The sequence below is a fragment of the Phoenix dactylifera genome, chromosome 14, assembly GCF_051530095.1.
Source record: "Phoenix dactylifera cultivar Ajwa chromosome 14, Ajwa_hap1_PhDact_Kaust_v1.1, whole genome shotgun sequence".
Lineage (NCBI taxonomy): Eukaryota > Viridiplantae > Streptophyta > Magnoliopsida > Arecales > Arecaceae > Phoenix > Phoenix dactylifera.
Genome location: NC_143203.1, coordinates 6031088 through 6050159, shown reverse-complemented (window position 1 = coordinate 6050159; position 19072 = coordinate 6031088). Strand labels below are relative to the sequence as shown.

Sequence of the window (19072 nt, the reverse complement as noted above, 5' to 3'; positions counted from 1 at the left end):
TAGTTCTTCTCTTTGTCTAGTGATCCTCTCAATATTTCTCCAGTGTAACCTTGCATGTCGTGTCAACCTAAGCTTGGCAAATTTGAATTTTCTTTCTTCCGACATTTCATACCATTCAAAATATTGATCCATGTTATTTTCCCAATCAATGTATACCTTAGGGTCTAGACTTCCTTCGAAGGAGGGTGCATCAAGTCTGATACTCCTAAGGGCTCGTTCATCCTGGTCTACATGTTCTTGATGTGGTCGTCGCTGATTATGTTCAGGAGTGAAAAGGTGACGATGGGGTTGGGGTGTCAATTCAGGTAGTTCAGGTTCCATATGGGTCTGTTGATTTTCCTCTAGGGTTCCTAGCCTCTCCTCAACTTGATCAAACCTATTGTTCAATTGTTTGAACTGCTTAGTCATAGTCCTTAGGATGGTCTCAAGATTGGGGTCCATGGCTTCAATGGGTTGTGTATGTGATGGGTTGTAGGGTGTTCCTGATCTAGTTGTCATATAAGGCTCAAGACAAAACAAAATGACTAACCTATGCTAGGGTTTGCTAAATCTAAATCAAAGACTTATCTAATCAAAATTGGTTCACCACTTGCCTAGGCCAGTTGGACCAAGAGTTCGTGTAACCGCCATTAACCATACTTAGCTTACACCAACCGCTTAATGGGGCTGGACATATAAGATGGTAGCCACGACCCTGATCGGAACATTTCTAAACAACAAGGAATTAGCCAAATTCAATTAGCCTAAAGACTTGTTGTAGTTTCTAAGTTAAGTTGGCTAATTGAGTTTTAAATTAGGCTTGGGTTCTAGATTTATGAGGGTGGTTGTTTTGGGCTAAGGAAAGGTGATGAAATCCTTTCCTTATGTTGTAATTAGAGTGCCTTTAATATGATTTATGATGGATGCAACAATTTTAAATGTCCACACAAGTTGAGATTTAAAATTTAAAATTTCAAATTTTGAATTTAAACTTTTGAATTTTGAATTTCAGATTTGAATTTTAGTTTTTAGCTTTTGAATTTCAAATTTCAAATTTCAAGTTTAAATTTCAAATTTAAATTTTGGAATCTCAGATTTTTTTTTTCAATTTAAGTCCCCATTTTTAATTTTGAATTTTGAATTTCAAATTTGGATTTCAGATCTGATGTTTCAAAATTTCAAGTTTTGAAATTCGGATTCACAAGTCAAATTGGAAATTTCATATTTGGAGCCCAAATTTAGTTTTTCCAAATTTAACTTTGAAATTGTTAACTTCAAATCCTAAATTTGTGGAGATCAGATCTCAACTTTAATAACTAAAATTCAGAATTAAAATTTGAAATATTCAGATTTAATTCATAAGCTTAATAAGGCATGCAAACTAGGATTTTAGCATCAATGGATTTCCGCAAAGGGCAGAAATTTCAGCAAGTACAGAATTTCAGCATAATCAATGTGCGTGTCCTAATTAGCCTGCTCTGATACCAAAAATGATGCGGGATGAATGCGAGGGATTTAAACATAAGGGTTATAAGTTATGTTGATTAACTAGCCTAATTGCAATAGGAAATTCAGTCACATATGAGCTAAGAAAGCATTATCATGAGCATAGTAATTTCAGGACTAGTTACCCGCATATACTAATTCATTTAGGACTTAGAGTAATGGACCGATATGGTTGAGAAACCACTAGATTAGGATGCTTTCTTCAATAAATCAGACCTAGAGTTGAGGCTTACTAAACATTGAACTTCTGGAATTCTTCTGGAGGAGGATCCTTGATCTCACTCTCGAGGGTTGATGATTGGATAACCAAGCTTCATTTTTCGTTGCAACAGGGCCCCTCTTGCTATTGGTTTGGAAGGATAATAGACCCAATGACATGGAGTACTTTAAGGACCTGCAAAGAAACAGGGATTAGAGGTTTGGCGTGAGAGAGGAATGGAATCACAAAAGAAAAGGAAGGCGAGAGGAGATAGGGCTACAGTGGATGTGGAAGTGGCTTTAGGGCCTCACGCCCAACTTGGAACAAGGGCCTCACGCCCAACCTTCTCTCAAGGTGACAAAGCAAGATTGCTAAGGAAGAAAGAAGCTCTTTTTTTTTATTCATTCATCAACTGAAATTACAAGATGTCATGAGGAGGTATTTATAGGCTTTCCTCATGATTTGAAATTTAAACACATAATGAATGGCGCTCCGCATTTGAAAGCTTGGTTGCTAGAGAAAAGGAAAGAAAGTTGGCCAGCTTTAAGGGGGGGATTTGAAAAGTTGTTGGCTCCCATTTGAAATTTTCTTGCATTTACATTGTGGCCGACCTCTTGGACTTTGAATTTGGGTGACGTGTCAACTTGTATGAGGTGGCATGGTGTTGGTTATTTTGATTTTGACTCTTCCATTTGGCATTATCCTCTTGGTTGAGATGATTGCTGATGTGGTGTTGAGGTGGCGTCTGGTTGAGATGATTGCTGATGTGGTGTTGAGGTGGCGTCCCAATAGGTGTCACATAGCATGTTGCATAGTAATTGATTCTTCTGATGAGATGATGTGGTCGGCTCCTTATGCTTGACTTCATCCTGGTTGGCGTGCTTCCATTGGTTGGAGTGGTGGTGAGGTGGCTAGCTGATGTTGATGTGGATGCCGAGGTGGTGCTCCAAGGGTGTGCAGAGGTGGTGGTAGAAACATGTAAAGTGGTAGTAGAAATATGCAACCTATCCTGACTTGGCTTGCTTTCTGACTTATTGAGGCTTGCTTTCTGACTTATTGATTTTATTTACAGGACTCCATCAAAGCCACAGTGACCTTGAGTTAATTGATTGGAGTCTTTTCTGGATTCTGGTGCCCGCACCATATCTCCAGGGGTGGGAAGAATTCGACACTGTCGAATAGGGGTTGGTTTGGCTGCGGTACTTTTCTAGAAGATCTGGGTTGAGTCTCTGTAGGTCCTCTTGAGTAATCCATGAATCATCAGATTTTGGTCGACCCTCCCAATGAACCAAATAGCGTTGGTACCCTTTGTTCCGGGTGGTGATAGCTTGATCATCCAAAACATGTTCAATCCTATCCTTTATTACGTTTACAGACGACCTTTCTAGGTATGGTTATGTCTATTTAATGAGACATAAATCTGAATCATTTGAAATGTTCAAATTATATCGTAATGAAGTAGAAAAATAAATTGGAAAGAATATTAAAACTCTTCGATCAGATCGAGGAGGTGAATACCTCTCCAATGAGTTTTTGGCATATCTAGAAGAAAATAAAATTCTCTCCTAATGGACTCCTCCTAGTACACCGCAATATAATGTTGTGTCAGAAAGGAGAAATCGAACTCTGTTAGACATGGTTCGATCCATGATGGGGTTTGCGAGTCTGCCCATATCTTTTTGGGGATATGCACTTAAGTCAGCCTGCTACATTCTAAATAAGGTACTAAGTAAGTCGGTAAATAAAACACCACATGAGATGTGGACTGGACGTAAGCCGATGCTCTCTCACCTTAGGGTTTGGAAGTGTCCGGCGTACGTCAAACGTTTGAAAATAGACAAACTTGAACCTAAGTCTGACAAATATTTCTTTGTCGGTTACCCTAAAGAGACTAAAGGATATTATTTCTACCTTGTTGAAGAACAAAAGTTGTTCGTAAGCAATAGAGCTGTATTTTTAGAGAAGGAATTTCTTGGAGAAGCAAGTAGAAGCTCTAATGCTGAGCTTAGGGAAGTTCAACATGTAGAAGACCCGACACCATCCGCTGAACTAGTTGAGTTTGAATTGATTAGATCAAATCCAGAACCTATTTTAGATGCACCCTTAAGGCGCTCAGGTAGAGTACCACGTCAGTCGGACAGATATTACGGTTTCTTAGTCCGGAACAAGGATCCTGTCGAACTTGATGAAAACGATGAGGATCCGCTCACCTATATGGATGCAATGGAGAGGTATGATTCTGATAAATGGCTTGCAGCCATGCAATTCGAAATGAAATCCATGAAAGTCAATGATGTATGGACATTAGTTGACCCACCCGAAGGGATTAAACCCATAGGGTGTAAGTGAATTTTCAAAAGAAAATGGAGAGCAGACAGTCAGGTTGAGACCTATAAAGTCCATCTGGTTACCAAGGAATATCGTCAATGTTATGGTATTGACTATGACGAGACGTTTTCTCCATGGCAATGCTCAAGTCCATTCGGATTATGCTTGCGATAGCAGCACATTTAGATTATGAAATCTGGCAAATGGATGTAAAGACCGCTTTTCTAAATGGAGATTTAGAAGAGGAGGTGTATATGACGCAACCTGAAAATTTTATATCTGCAGATGAGTCTAAGGTGCGCAAGCTTCAAAAATCTATTTATGGATTAAAGCAAGCTTCATGGAGTTGGAACATACGATTTGATAAGGTGATCAAATCATGTGGCTTCATTAAGAATGAAGAGGAACCTTGCATTTATAAATTGGCAAATGGTTCAGTTATTATATTTCTTGTTTTGTATGTGGATGACATTCTTCTAATCGGAAATGAATTCCTGTATTACAAGGAATAAAGGTTTGGCTATCATCTCAATTTGCCATGAAGGATTTGGAAGAAGCATCTTACATCCTAGGAATGAAAATCTATAGAAATAGATCTAGAAGATTACTTGGATTATCCCAGTCCACATATATTGATACTATACTGAAGAGGTTCAGTATGATTAATTCCAAAAAAGGTCATCTTTCGATGGGCCATGGAATTAACCTCTCTAAGAGGGATTGTCCGACAACTCCTCAAGAAAGAGAGAGTATGGATAGAATTCCATATGCTTCGGCAATGAGATCTATAATGTATGCCAGGACATGTACTAGACCAGATGTGGCATATTCGCTAGGAGTAGTGAGCAGATACCAGTCTGATCCAGGTAGCAACCACTAGAAGGTTGTAAAAACCATCCTTAAGTATTTGAGAAATACTAACGACCAGTGGCTTGTCTACGGTGATTCTGACTTAAAACTTAAGGGATATACCGATTCAAGTTTTCAGTCAGATCAAGATGATAGCAAGAGCGTGTCGGGATATATCTTTACTCTTAAGGGTGGGGGGTTGTTGGGATTTGAATCCTAAATATCAATCGTCAGCATATTGATGATTGAATTTTGTAAATGAATTGACAAATTAATAAAGTATTATTTGGCATTATTCATCATTTCATCTTCAAATGAACTTTTATATGATGAAGTTCTTAGGACTTATGTTATGATAAAGGAGGATTTATCTTTGAGTCCTTAAACTTGTTCGCGACCAAATGATATGTTGTTACTAGGACGACGGCATTATCGAGATTAGGTCTGTTGCCCAGATAGACAACCCAAGAGGGGGGGGTGAATTGGGTTTTAAAATAATTTGAATAATTAAAACGATGTGGTTGACTAATTAAAAACTATTGCAAGTTATTTAATTAATGCTAAGTGCTGTGAGTGATGTGAGGGGAAGAAGAAGAGAGACAATCCAACACAAACACAAGGTTTTATAGTGGTTCGGAGCTAACCCTTGCTCCTACGTCCACTCCCCAAGTCTCACTTGGGAATTCACTATAACCCCCTTGGATTACAGCCGGTTGTTTTCCAAGCTCACAACCAAACTTGTTGTTTTACGAGCTCACAACGAACTCGGTCGGTTTTTCCAGGCTCACCGACTAGAACCGCCCCGATTGTTCTTCCGGGATCACAATCAAACCCTTACACACGTTGGTTTTAACTCGGCTCACCAACCAACCTCAATCCCCTTGATTCAATCCCCGATTGAACTAAGTAAATACAAGTTGTAGAAAGAAAACAGAAAATGAGCTTCTCAAAAAGCAGATGAAAACAATATGAACAATAAATGAAGTTAAGAAGCCTCAAACGCTTTTAGATTGGAGATGAGGAATGGCTTCTTAAACTTCTGGTCTCCTCTTGAAAGAGTAGTCGACTTGAATGCAGGAGAAGGAGGCTTTAATTGCTGGAAAGATGTAGTTGGAAGCAGTAAATGCAGATCTTCCTCTTTTTCGTTGAAGAGCACGTTGCAGAGCTTGAATGCTTGATTAGTTGGAGTGGAATGGTTGTTCTCTCCCTTGCTACAGTCCTCTGTGGCTATTTAAGCCAACCCCCACGGAAACTAGCCGTTAGAGTGCTTTTTCTGCCCGTTCTGAATACTCTGCGCAGCCTGACAATATGACCGTTGGTGGGTTGGAGTCGACTCGCGCTATCAGGAGTCGACTCGGCTGTAGCGGGAGTTGACTCAAGCTTTTCCGGAGTCGACTCGGCAACTGTTCCAAATTTGAATTAAAGTTGCCTTCACGACTGGGAGTCGACTCGTCTTGACCTGGAGTCGACTCGTCAACTTCTGGAGCTGACTTGGCAATTTTGGAGTCGGCTCATCCACTGAAATCCGTGGATCCAATTTTGAATTTTGTCCACTCGAGTCGACTCGACTGTTCTGGGAGTCGACTCGAATCTCAGAGCCCGAACTCCCGATCCTCTGTCTTTTGGCTCGTCCAGTCTTGGAGTCGACTCGAACTTCCTTGGAGTCGACTCGGCTCTCAGTTTCCGAAAGATGGTCTTCTGCCTTTTGACGTGAAGCTGTCTTGGAGTCGACTCGAGCTGTCTGGGAGTCGACTCGAATCTCAGAGGCAGTAACTTGGTTTTCTGTCTGTCTTGGGGTCGCGGTGTCTTGGAGTCGACTCGCGTATTGCGGGAGTCGACTCGAATCTCAGAGTCCATAAAATGCTCTCTGACTTTTTCTTTGTGTACCGCTGAGAGTCGATTCTTGCTTTCTCTAGAGTCGACTTGCCACCTATCGGAGTCGACTCGCGTTCCACTGGAGTCGACTCGAATCTCAGACCCAAAAACTGTTCTCTGACTTTTCTGCCTGTGACTGCTTGGAGTCGATTCTTACTTCCTTGGAGTCGACTCGGTGAACATCGGAGTCGACTCGCGCACTTCGGGAGTCGACTCGCTGACAGGTTCTGAGTTGAAGCTTTCTGTCCTTCTGTCTGTTCTCAGTCGGAGTCGACTCGTACTTATCTGGAGTCGACTCGAGCTCGTGCCAGTGAACTTGATACGTTTGGAGTCGACTCGTGATACTCGGGAGTCGACTCGAGTCTCAGACATTGGTTCAAACAGACTCCTTAACTTATCCAAAAATTATGAACCAAGTCTTGGGACACTTAGACAGGATTTTCACTGAAACACTCAATTGAATTCATTAGTAATCAAAAGATATACTCAAATGCTTTGAGCTCATCAAAATCAAATGGGGTTTTAATCAATCACTCCACAATCTCCCCTTTTTTGATGATGACAAAACTTTGAGTATATGTGAAATGAATTGCTCAATAAATAATGAAATAAAATCCATAAATGAATTCAAATGTCTGGTAATTCAATTTATCCAAGCTTGAAAGGAGTGAAACAATAAATTTTGGAGTTAAAGCTCTCCCTTTCATTTGGAATTATATAAGCCTTCATATTATGCAATCAATTGTTTGGCTTATATGTCATTAATGATTTAGTTTGATTAAAATTCAGATTCTTTCCCTCAACATATGCATTCAACTATGTTTTGATTCTCTGAATTTCCTTTTAATGCTTTGAAGTTTTTGAACTGAATTTTTTGTATTTAGAGGGAAAATCTGTCAATTTGTTCTTGTGTAGGATTCAGCTAATCTCCGAATATCCCTTGAATAGATTCTGGAGATTACTCCATTAGGAGCCCCAAAAGAGAGATAATGAGCCTCGAGGTACCGAATCCACTTAGAACAAATTTGTGTGTTTTTAAGAGTTTTATGTTTTTATTGATTTTCATTGATTTCTTTTACATATTTCGCCCCTTTTACATACTTTATACATATTTCTCCCCTTTTTTTTTACATATTTTATTTCTCCCCCTTTTTGTCATCATATCAAAAAGGAGGCAATCACACACAATCAATGGCACAACCAATCATCAAATGGCACATAATTGAAGATAAAATGTCTACTCATTGTATTGATATGAATGTGAATACATGTGAGAATACAATAAGTAAAGTAAAACAAGACAAAACACAAAAACATCTATGGCCTCCTCGAGGATGAGGCACCTCCTCTCGAGGATGTGGGTCCTCCTCTCGTGGATGTGGCTCCTCCTCTCAATCGGCTCTGCTCCATGAGGAGGGTGACTGCATCTGTAACATGGCCAAGCTGCGTGATAATAGACGTAGTGGCTCTGCTATGTGTAGTGGAGAGCTCAGTCACCGACGTCTGAAGCCCAGTCACCGACGTCTGAAGTGCGTCCAGCTTGTCGATGAGTACATTCGACAAGCGCTCGGCCCCCTCGGTGGTGGTGTGCATGTCACGACCTATGTCCTCTCGCATCTGTCGAGTGGTGCTCGTGACCTCACTCATGCTGTGGAACTGGGCCTGGACCAAACTCCGGACATTGTAGATCTCTTCCCGTACATGAGCCGTCATGTCAGTCACGGCTGTCAAGGAAGGGACCAACTGAGAAGATACGGGTGCAGGAGTGGGAGCAGGCACCGCACCTCGGAGCTCCCGAAGCAGCTCATCCCTCACATCTCTGACTATCTCCTGTCGCAGCTCCCGGAGCTGCTCAGGATCAATCCGGACCTCCATGGATGGTGGAGCCGAGGAGGAAGGTCTGGCGGAGGTGGTAGGAGCAGGAGGAGTGGATGGAAGGTCTGGATGGTCTGGAAGGTCTGGGTAGTCTGAATCGGGCTCAGGACTGGGTGAAGGTCTGGTGGTCTGAGCGGTGAGGGTAGACTTCCTAACCCATACCCCCTCTCTCTTCCGAAACCCCATCCTGTGTAGGGTCCCCGCACGCGTGCGATCAGTCCATCGCAAAGCGCGAAAGGGCTCCCCCTCAGGAATGGGAACCTCGTACTCCCTAAAAAGAAGGGTGAAAATCATGCCGTATGGGAGGGTGAGCCTAGGTCTATCTAAGGGCTCACACATATACCTATAGATGAGCTTAGGGAAGTTGATTGGGGTGTCCTGAAGGATATAGAACATAAGAGCTAGGTCTCTCTCATTTACAAAATCAAATCTCCCTGTCTTAGGGAAGATGGATCTAGACAAAATACTCAAGAGGATCCGCACCTCAATCGGTAGTGAGCTCGCGGATACCTCGTCTAGAGGTGACTGGGGTGGATGTCCTAGAACGGCCGTAAGGGCCTCAACCCTATCCTCAGGGTGTGCGGGAGCCACCCCTGCTAATGGAAGGTGGAGGATGTGGGCAATAAGATCCTTCGTGACACGCAAAGGGACACCGGCTACTGTGCCCTCGATACCTCCATCTCCCCGATGGACGGTACCATAGAACTCTCTAATAAGGCCCGGGTATGTGGGGAGGTCCAGTGTAAGGAAGTACTCTAGGCCCTGGGCCCTAAGTCTATCACCTATGGTGAACCCTTCCCGGGAGAGGAAGTCGAAATCGACATACCTCCCGGTGGAGACGACCTTCCCGGCCAATGGCCTCGCGGGAACCGCCCTAGGCGGGGAACGAGCCGGAGGTGGTTGCCTCGCGGGATCGTGCCGCGCCTTGGAGCGCCGCTCGGGACCGGCCTCGGGTCGGGACCTCTTCCTAACTACGGTCTTACGTGGCATTTTGACCTAAACTGAGAGGAAAAACCTAGAGGACGGTGAAGGACCGACGGAAAAGACTCGGAACCGACCGGGAATGACCTAGGAAGGGAGGAGAACTCAATGTCCGGCGAAGAATCGACGGAAAAATGGCTTGGAGACGATCGGGGACGACCTAGGAGTCGGCTCTAGGGCTTTTTGAACAGTGGCGGCTTGAAAGAAAAGTGTTTTCGAAACGACAAATCTAGGGTTAAAAAGTCGGATCCCGACTGCGAGTCGACTCCACTGAGTCGCGAGTCGACTCGACCTCGAGTCGACTCCAGAATATGCGCGAGTCGACTCTCCTTATGCGCCTGTGGACCTCGAGTCGACTCCCGACAGTATGCGAGTCGACTCCCCCTCTGCTGCCATCTTTGCGAGTCGACTCCCGCCAATGCGCGAGTCGACTCCCCCTTAGGAGCCGGCTCTGAAACTTACTCGAGTCGTCTCTAACTTTGGCACGCACCTAAAACTCATGCTATAATCGTGCCGAATGACGGAAAATCACTTAATTAAGATCTGATTTGATGATCATTGGAAAGAAACTCTATTTTTAACCACATTGTAATCATCAAAATCAATGTATCTAGTGGAACCACTAGGATGGATCAATCACTCCTAATCCCCTCCTAAGCACACTAAACCTCTCTTCACTTAGGGGTTTTGTAAAAATATCTGCTAATTGATTATCAGTACAAACAAATTGGAGTGTCACATCACCATTCAATACATGATCTCTTATGAAGTGATGTCTTATCTCAATGTGTTTAGTTCTTGAATGTTGAATTAGATTTTTAGTTAGGTTTATGGCACTTGTATTATCACAAATAATGGGAATTTTATCTTGTTTAATGCCATAATCTTCTAATTGTTGTTTAATCCATAAGATTTGAGCACAACAACTCCCGGCTGCAACATATTCAGCTTCTGCAGTGGATAATGCAACCGAGTTTTGTTTCTTGCTAAACCATGAGATAAGGTTTTCTCCTAGAAATTGACACGACCCGCTGGTACTTTTTCTATCAAGCTTACATCCAGCGAAGTCTGAATCTGTGTACCCTATTAAGTTTAGGCTAGATTCTTTAGAGTACCATAGCCCTATGTTCTTAGTTCCTATTAAGTATTTAAAAATTCTCTTAACTGCAACTAGATGTGATTCTTTAGGATTAGCCTGATATCTAGCACACATGCACACACTAAACATAATATCAGGTCTACTTGCAGTAAGATACAGTAAAGATCCTATCATACCTCTATAAAGTTTTTGATCTACAGATTTACCTGATTCATCTTGGTCTAACTTGCATGATGAGCTCATGGGGGTGCTGATTGACTTGTTTCCCTCCATGTCAAACTTCTTGAGCATCTTCTTGATATATTTGGCTTGATTGATGAAGATGCCTCCTTCAGACTGTTTGATTTGAAGCCCGAGAAAGTAGTTCAGCTCTCCCATCATGCTCATCTCAAACTTACTCTGCATCAAATCAGCAAATTCCTCGCAGAGGCGATTGTTAGTAGCACCGAAAATGATATCATCAACATAAATCTGTACTAATAACATATCCTTATTTTGCTTTTTCAGAAATAGTGTTGTATCTACATTTTCCCTAGAGAATTCATGTTCTAATAGAAATTTGCTAAGCCTCTCATACCATGCTCTAGGTGCTTGTTTTAAACCATAAAGTGCTTTATTTAGCTTATATACATGATTGGGGTATTGATGATTTTCAAAACCAGGAGGTTGTTCTACATATACCTCCTCATTAATATACCCATTTAAAAATGCACTTTTTACATCCATTTGAAATAGTTTGAAGTCCTTAGAGCATGCATATGCTAATAGTCGTCTAATCGCCTCAAGTCTAGCTACGGGAGCAAAGGTTTCATCAAAATCTATACCTTCTTCTTGATTATACCCCTTTGCTACTAGTCTAGCCTTATTCCTTATAACAATTCCATTTTCATCAAGTTTATTTTTATAAATCCATTTAGTACCAATAATTGGATATTCAGAAGGTCTCTCTACTAGATTCCACACTTTGTTTCTAGTAAATTGGTTTAGTTCTTCTTGCATTGCATTTATCCAATTTACATCATTTTCGGCTTCTTCTATATGTTTGGGCTCAAAGTGTGAAACAAAAGCTAGATGGTTATTCAAATTCCTAAGGGATGCTCTAGTCCTAACGGGTTGAGATGGATCATCTAGAATTAGTTCCTTAGGATGCCCATGAGCATACCTCCAAGCTTTAGTTAGCCCATGATCCATAATAGCCTCTTGGCTTGATGATTCTCCTTCAATCAACTTTTGATTATCATCTTGTAATCCCATCTCATCTATCTTTTCTTCAAGTATTTCCATATCATCATCAAAATTAACCTTCTTACTAGACGAGATGTCACTAGAGTCATCAAAAATAACATGTATAGATTCTTCTATAACTAAGGTTCTTTTATTAAAGACTCTATAGGCTTTACTAGTTGTAGAATAACCTAAGAATATTCCTTCATCAGATTTAGGGTCAAATTTCCCTAGATTATCTTTCCCATTATTATGCACAAAACACCTACATCCAAACACATGAAAATAATTAACCTTTGGTTTTCTGTTTTTCCACAGTTCATAACGTGTTTTCTTTATAATGGGTCTCAATAGAACTCTATTTAGTATGTGACAAGAGGTATTAATGGCTTCTCCCCAAAAGTACTTAGGGAGGTTACTTTCACATAACATAGTTCTAGCTATTTCCTCTAGTGTTCTATTCTTCCTTTCCACCACTCCATTTTGTTGTGGTGTCCTATGTGCTGAGAAATTATGGGTTATCCCCTTCTTACTACAAAATTCATTAAATGACCGATTTTCGAATTCGGTACCATGGTCACTTCTAATGGCTATGACTGAAGACTCTCTAGCATTTGTTACTTCCTTATGGAACTTCTTAAACATAGAAAATGCTTGATCCTTATGCACTAGGAACATGACCCATGTGTACCTAGAGTAATCATCTACTATAACTAGACCATATTTATTTCCACCTAGGCTTGTTGTTCTAGTTGGACCAAATAGGTCCATGTGTAATAATTCTAGAGGCCTAGAGGTAGAGACACATTTTATGGATTTAAAAGAGTTCCTAGATTGTTTGCCAAATTGACATGCTTCACATATTTTGTTCTTTTCAAATTTTAATTTTGGCAAACCTATCACGGAGTCTCTTTTAACTAGTTTAGTTATTGTGTCCATGCTTGCATGACCTAACTTACGGTGCCATAACCAACTAGCATCATTATCTTTAGTTTCATTTACAACTAAACATTGGTTATGTTTTGCAAGATCTTCTAGGTCTACAACATATACATTTCCACATCTAATCCCTTTAAAAACTAAACTATTATCATTAGGGTTTGTTATAATGCATAGTGATGGCTTAAACATAACATCATACCCTTTATCACATAATTGACTAATGCTTAATAAGTTATGCTTAAGACCATCAACATATCTAACATTATCAATAAAAGTAGAAGGGGTGATTTGAACTTTACCAATACCAATGATGTGACCTTGGTTGTTGTCTCCAAAAGTCACAGCACCTCCCTTCTTAGCTTCAAGGGTGAAAAATTGATCTTTGTCACCCGTCATGTGCCTTGAGCAGCCACTATCCAAGTACCAGCAGTTTTTGTTGACCTTGGCTGCAAGACACTCCTACACAAGCAAATCATGTCATCTTAGGTACCCAAGTTTTCTTGGGTCCTTCATGGTTAGTCAAGTTGGTTCCTTTTGGAACCCATACCCTTTTAATTTTCTTTTTTGTTTTATTTTTCCTAAAATTACACACATTCGCTTTATGACCTATAGTACCACAGCAAAAGCAAGTTATTTTCTTAGTTTTAGTTTCCCCAGCTTTAACAAAGAAGTTACTAAGAAGTTTTTGTTTATTTCTTGGTTTATACCCTAAACCCGCTTTATTAAATACGGCTCGTTGACTATTAAGTATCATGTTTAATTTTTCAGAACTATATGTAAATTTTTCAACTAAGGGTTTGTATTTGTTAAGTTCTTTAGTTAGAGTTTGATTTTCTGCTTTTAGGTCATTAAGTTCTTTATTCTTAAGATTTATGGCCTTATATTCTACCATTAATTCATTAAATGCATCATAAAGTTCATCAAAAGAAAAATCAGGATGCGTATCGGAAGTTACCTCGTTTTCATTGGCCATGAAGCAGAAATTGGCCTTCTCTTCTTGTTCATCATCTGATGAGGAGGATGATGAGTCGGAGTCGGATAGTGTTGTGACAAGAGCCTTCTTCTTCTTGTACTTACTCCCCTTCTTCAGTAAGGGGCACTCAGCTCTTATGTGACCCGGCTTCTTGCACTCGTAACACCCAATCCCCTCATTTTCCCTTTCCTTACCTTTGTCCTTGCGGTAGGAATTTGAGGGGCCTCTCCTTTGATGATAGGACTTCTTGTGGTTGATGAATTTCTTGAACTTGCGCACAAGAAGAGCCTCACCATCATCTTCCTCATTCTCTTCTTCATCACTGCTGCTACTGCAAGACAAGTCCTTGTTAGATGAAGTAGACTTAAGAGCTATTACCTTTTTCTTGTGGGAGGACTCCTCTTCGCTGTGTTGCTTCATGGTTAGCTCGTGAGTCATTAGGGATCCAAGGAGCTCTTCAAGTGGAAGCTTGTTCAAGTCTTTAGCTTCTTGGATTGCCGTCACCTTGGCTTCCCATGACCTTGGTAGGCAGCGAAGTATTTTTCTGACAAGATCACTGTTAGTATAGCTCTTGCCAAGGCTTTTTAGGCCATTGACAATGTCAGTAAACCTAGTGAACATGCTAGTGATTGTCTCATTAGAATCCATTTTAAATAGTTCATACTTATGAACCAATATATTAATTTTGGATTCTTTAACTTGATTCGTTCCCTCATGGGTCACTTCAAGTCTATCCCAAATTTCTTTTGCAGAGTTGCAAGTAGAGACCCTATTGAATTCATTTCTATCCAAGGCACAATAAAACACATTCATAGCTTTAGAGTTTAGTTGTGCCTTCCTCATGTCATGTTCATCCCAATCCTTTTTTAGTTTGGGTACCTTGATACCCTCTACATATATGGATGGGATGTATGGGCCATTTACTACAATGGTCCACATCTCATAGTCTTGGGCTTGGATGAATATTCTCATCCTAACCTTTCAGTATGAGTAGTCGGATCCATTAAAGAAAGGGGGTCTTTGGGTGGACTGACCCTCAATGTGGGAAGATCCAAATGGGGTTGTCATTTTGATCTTTTAACTCTTGGGTGGAAGAGTTTAGGCTCTGATACCACTTATTGCCCAGATAGACAACCCAAGAGGGGGGGTGAATTGGGTTTTAAAATAATTTGAATAATTAAAACGATGTGGTTGACTAATTAAAAACTATTGCAAGTTATTTAATTAATGCTAAGTGCTGTGAGTGATGTGAGGGGAAGAAGAAGAGAGACAATCCAACACAAACACAAGGTTTTATAGTGGTTCGGAGCTAACCCTTGCTCCTACGTCCACTCCCCAAGTCTCACTTGGGAATTCACTATAACCCCCTTGGATTACAGCCGGTTGTTTTCCAAGCTCACAACCAAACTTGTTGTTTTACGAGCTCACAACGAACTCGGTCGGTTTTCCCAGGCTCACCGACTAGAACTGCCCCGATTGTTTTCCCGGGATCACAATCAAACCCTTACACACGTTGGTTTTAACTCGGCTCACCAACCAACCTCAATCCCCTTGATTCAATCCCCGATTGAACTAAGTAAATACAAGTTGTAGAAAGAAAACAGAAAATGAGCTTCTCAAAAAGCAGATGAAAACAATATGAACAATAAATGAAGTTAAGAAGCCTCAAACGCTTTTAGATTGGAGATGAGGAATGGCTTCTCAAACTTCTGGTCTCCTCTTGAAAGAGTAGTCGACTTGAATGCAGGAGAAGGAGGCTTTAATTGCTGGGAAGATGTAGTTGGAAGCAGTAAATGCAGATCTTCCTCTTTTTCGTTGAAGAGCACGTTGCAGAGCTTGAATGCTTGATTAGTTAGAGTGGAATGGTTGTTCTCTCCCTTGCTACAGTCCTCTGTGGCTATTTAAGCCAACCCCCACGGAAACTAGCCGTTAGAGTGCTTTTTCTGCCCGTTCTGAACACTCTGCGCAGCCTGACAATATGACCGTTGGTGGGTTGGAGTCGACTCGCGCTATCAGGAGTCGACTCAGCTGTAGCGGGAGTCGACTCAAGCTTTTCCGGAGTCGACTCGGCAACTGTTCCAAATTTGAATTAAAGTTGCCTTCACGACTGGGAGTCGACTCGTCTTGACCTGGAGTCGACTCGTCAACTTCTGGAGCTGACTTGGCAATTTTGGAGTCGGCTCATCCACTGAAGTCCGTGGATCCAATTTTGAATTTTGTCCACTCGAGTCGACTCGACTGTCCTGGGAGTCGACTCGAATCTCAGAGTCCAAACTCCCGATCCTCTGTCTTTTGGCTCGTCCAGTCTTGGAGTCGACTCGAACTTCCTTGGAGTCGACTCGGCTCTCAGTTTCCGAAAGATGGTCTTCTGCCTTTTGACGTGAAGCTGTCTTGGAGTCGACTCGAGCTGTCTGGGAGTCGACTCGAATCTCAGAGGCAGTAACTTGGTTTTCTGTCTGTCTTGGGGTCGCGGTGTCTTGGAGTCGACTCGCGTATTGCGGGAGTCGACTCGAATCTCAGAGTCCATAAAATGCTCTCTGACTTTTTCTTTGTGTACCGCTGAGAGTCGACTCTTGCTTTCTCTGGAGTCGACTTGCCACCTATCGGAGTCAACTCGCGTTCCACTGGAGTCGACTCGAATCTCAGACCCGAAAACTGTTCTCTGACTTTTCTGCCTGTGACTGCTTGGAGTCGACTCTTACTTCCTTAGAGTCGACTCGGTGAACATCGGAGTCGACTCGCGCACTTCGGGAGTCGACTCGCTGACAGGTTCTGAGTTGAAGCTTTCTGTCCTTCTGTCTGTTCTCAGTCGGAGTCGACTCGTACTTATCTGGAGTCGACTCGAGCTCGTGCCAGTGAACTTGATACGCTTGGAGTCGACTCGTGATACTCGGGAGTCGACTCGAGTCTCAGACATTGGTTCAAACAGACTCCTTAACTTATCCAAAAATTATGAACCAAGTCTTGGGACACTTAGACAGGATTTTCACTGAAACACTCAATTGAATTCATTAGTAATCAAAAGATATACTCAAATGCTTTGAGCTCATCAAAATCAAATGGGGTTTTAATCAATCACTCCACAAGGTCGTTGTGTGACATATACGTTGGTTGTCCTCTTAACCAAGGAGTGTGGAGACACTAGTATGCCACACAGGTGAAGTGTAGGAGTACTTTTCACTGAACGTGACCTATTCCGAAATGCTCTGCTGTCGAGAAATATTCCGAGTGGATATGGGTATAAGTTTGGCCCTCTGACCTGAGAACGCAACCTGTGACTAGCAAGCAACTCACTGTACTTTGGTACCGGACTAACTGAATTTCTAATTCAGTGACGGAAGGTCACTGGGTGCAGTCAAGTACTTGCGTAGTCAGTTGTGAGTCAAGATGGAATTGACCCCTTCTGAAAATAGGAGATAATGTCTTGTGATTAATTTAGTAAAATCTTGGCCAGGGTAATCCCAGTGAGGAGTCACGTGATATCTAAAGTTAATCACATAATGGATGTACTAATTATAGGGTTGATAGTGAGCTCTAAGTCATCTTGGCATTAGGAGTCAAAGGGATTGAATTATACAGTAACCATAGTTCAGGGTTCCAGAATATTTGCTTCGCATATATTCGGCCTATCCGGACGTCGGGTACCATTACTAGATGGTTACATTGATTAGTGTAGGAAGATCCTTCAGTGCTTCGCATGTACTTCTCGTAGAGGCCATCGTGTGCATGGCTGCGAAGTCAAGAATCAGATCCACAACTTTCATCCGTCATAAAAGGTATTAATCTAGCATTAATCATTTATTATGGTGTCAAGGTCTAGGTTCGATTCCCCAAGGTTTTACCCTCTTTTGGAGCTCCTCACGGAGATATTTTCAGAATCCATTCGATGGATATTCGGAGATTAATTGAAATAGAGAGATTAATTGAAATAGGTTAATCATGCATAAAAGTTTTAGCATAATTATTTAAACAATTCCTGCATAATCCTATGTGTTCTTAATGTGCTGATTTGTAGATTTGATCTTGTAAGCATGCATGAATTAAATTGTTTGATTCATTTTTCCGCTGCGTTTTTAAAACTTAAAAAGAACTACGTGTGGCTTGATCCCCTTGTGAAGGGATACGTAGGCAACCCGATCAAGTTCAGCCATGGTTTGGAAAAAAAATTCAGCATGCTAAACACTGAAGAATCTAGGATGCACTTTCAGCCATCTGCTGGAAGAGTTCCAAGTAGCATACAGTGGCAGATTCTACATGTGAAGCAGAATACATCGCAGCATCTGGTACCGCCAAGGGAGCTATATGGTTGCGGAAGTTCATCACCGAGCTTGGAGTGACACCCACCATTGATGGTCCAGTGCCTGTATTTTGTGACAATACTGGAGCCATAGCTCAAGCAAGAGAACCCAAAGCACATCAGCGGACCGAGCATATTCTACGTCGCTATCGCCTGTTTCGAGAGATTGTCGAATGAGGTAATATTGATCTTCAGAAGATTGACACAAAAGAAAATCTGGCTGACCCATTTACCAAAGTTCTCAGCATCAAAGAGTTCAACAAACACAAGTCGAAGATGGGTATTAGATACTGTGCCGTTTGGCTTTAGGCTAAGTGGGAGTTGTTGGAAATGGTATCCTAAAAGTCAATCGTCAGCATATTGATGATTGAATTTTGTAAATGAATTGATAAATTAATAAACTGTTATTTGGCATTATTCATCATTTTATTGAACATCTTCAAATGAACACTTATATGATGAAGTCATTAGGACTTATTTTATGATAAAGAAGGATTTATCTTCAAGTTCTTAAACCTGTTCGCGACTAAATGATATACTGTTACTAGGACGACAGTATTATCGAGATTAGGTCGTTGTGAGACATATACGTTGGTTGTCCTCTTAACCAAGAAGTCTGGAGACACTGATATGTCACACATGTGAAGTGTAGGAGTACATTTCACTAAACGTGACCAATTTCGGAATACTCTACTGTCGAAAGATGTTCTGAGTGGATATGGGTATAAGTATCCCTCAAATCTGAGATCACCACAGTGATTAGCAATCAACTCACTATACTTTGGTACCGGACTAGCAAAATTTTTAATTCTGGAACGGAAGGTTACTGGGTGCAGTCAAGTACTTGCGAAATTAGTGAGTGAGTTAAGATGGAATTAACCCCTCCTGAAAATAGAAGATAATGCTTTGTGTTCAATTTAGCAAAACCTTGGCTAGGATAATCCA

The 19072-nt window shown here is 41.3% G+C and overlaps 1 protein-coding gene across 1 annotated transcript; it reads right to left on the bottom strand.

The window, feature by feature from the left end:
* Positions 1-1523: 1523 nt before the first annotated feature.
* Positions 1524-14493, bottom strand: LOC149751316 (uncharacterized). The gene is made up of 3 exons (XM_089927285.1): positions 13813-14493; positions 12969-13316; positions 1524-1532 (listed from the first exon to the last, which is right to left on the bottom strand). The coding sequence occupies exons 1-3, from the start codon at positions 14476-14478 to the stop codon at positions 1524-1526; spliced, it is 1023 nt and encodes a 340-aa protein (XP_089783411.1). The 5' UTR covers positions 14479-14493.
* Positions 14494-19072: the final 4579 nt, after the last annotated feature.

Bases quoted from the DNA above. Each gene is read 5' to 3' on its own strand.
- LOC149751316 (XM_089927285.1), bottom strand. From the start codon at position 14,478: ATGGATTCTAATGAGACAATCACTAGCATGTTCACTAGGTTTACTGAC. The intron at 13,317-13,812 runs GTAACTTCCGAT...TTGCTTGTGTAG, and splicing joins TCATGGCCAATGAAAACGAG to GAGTGTCTTGCAGCCAAGGT.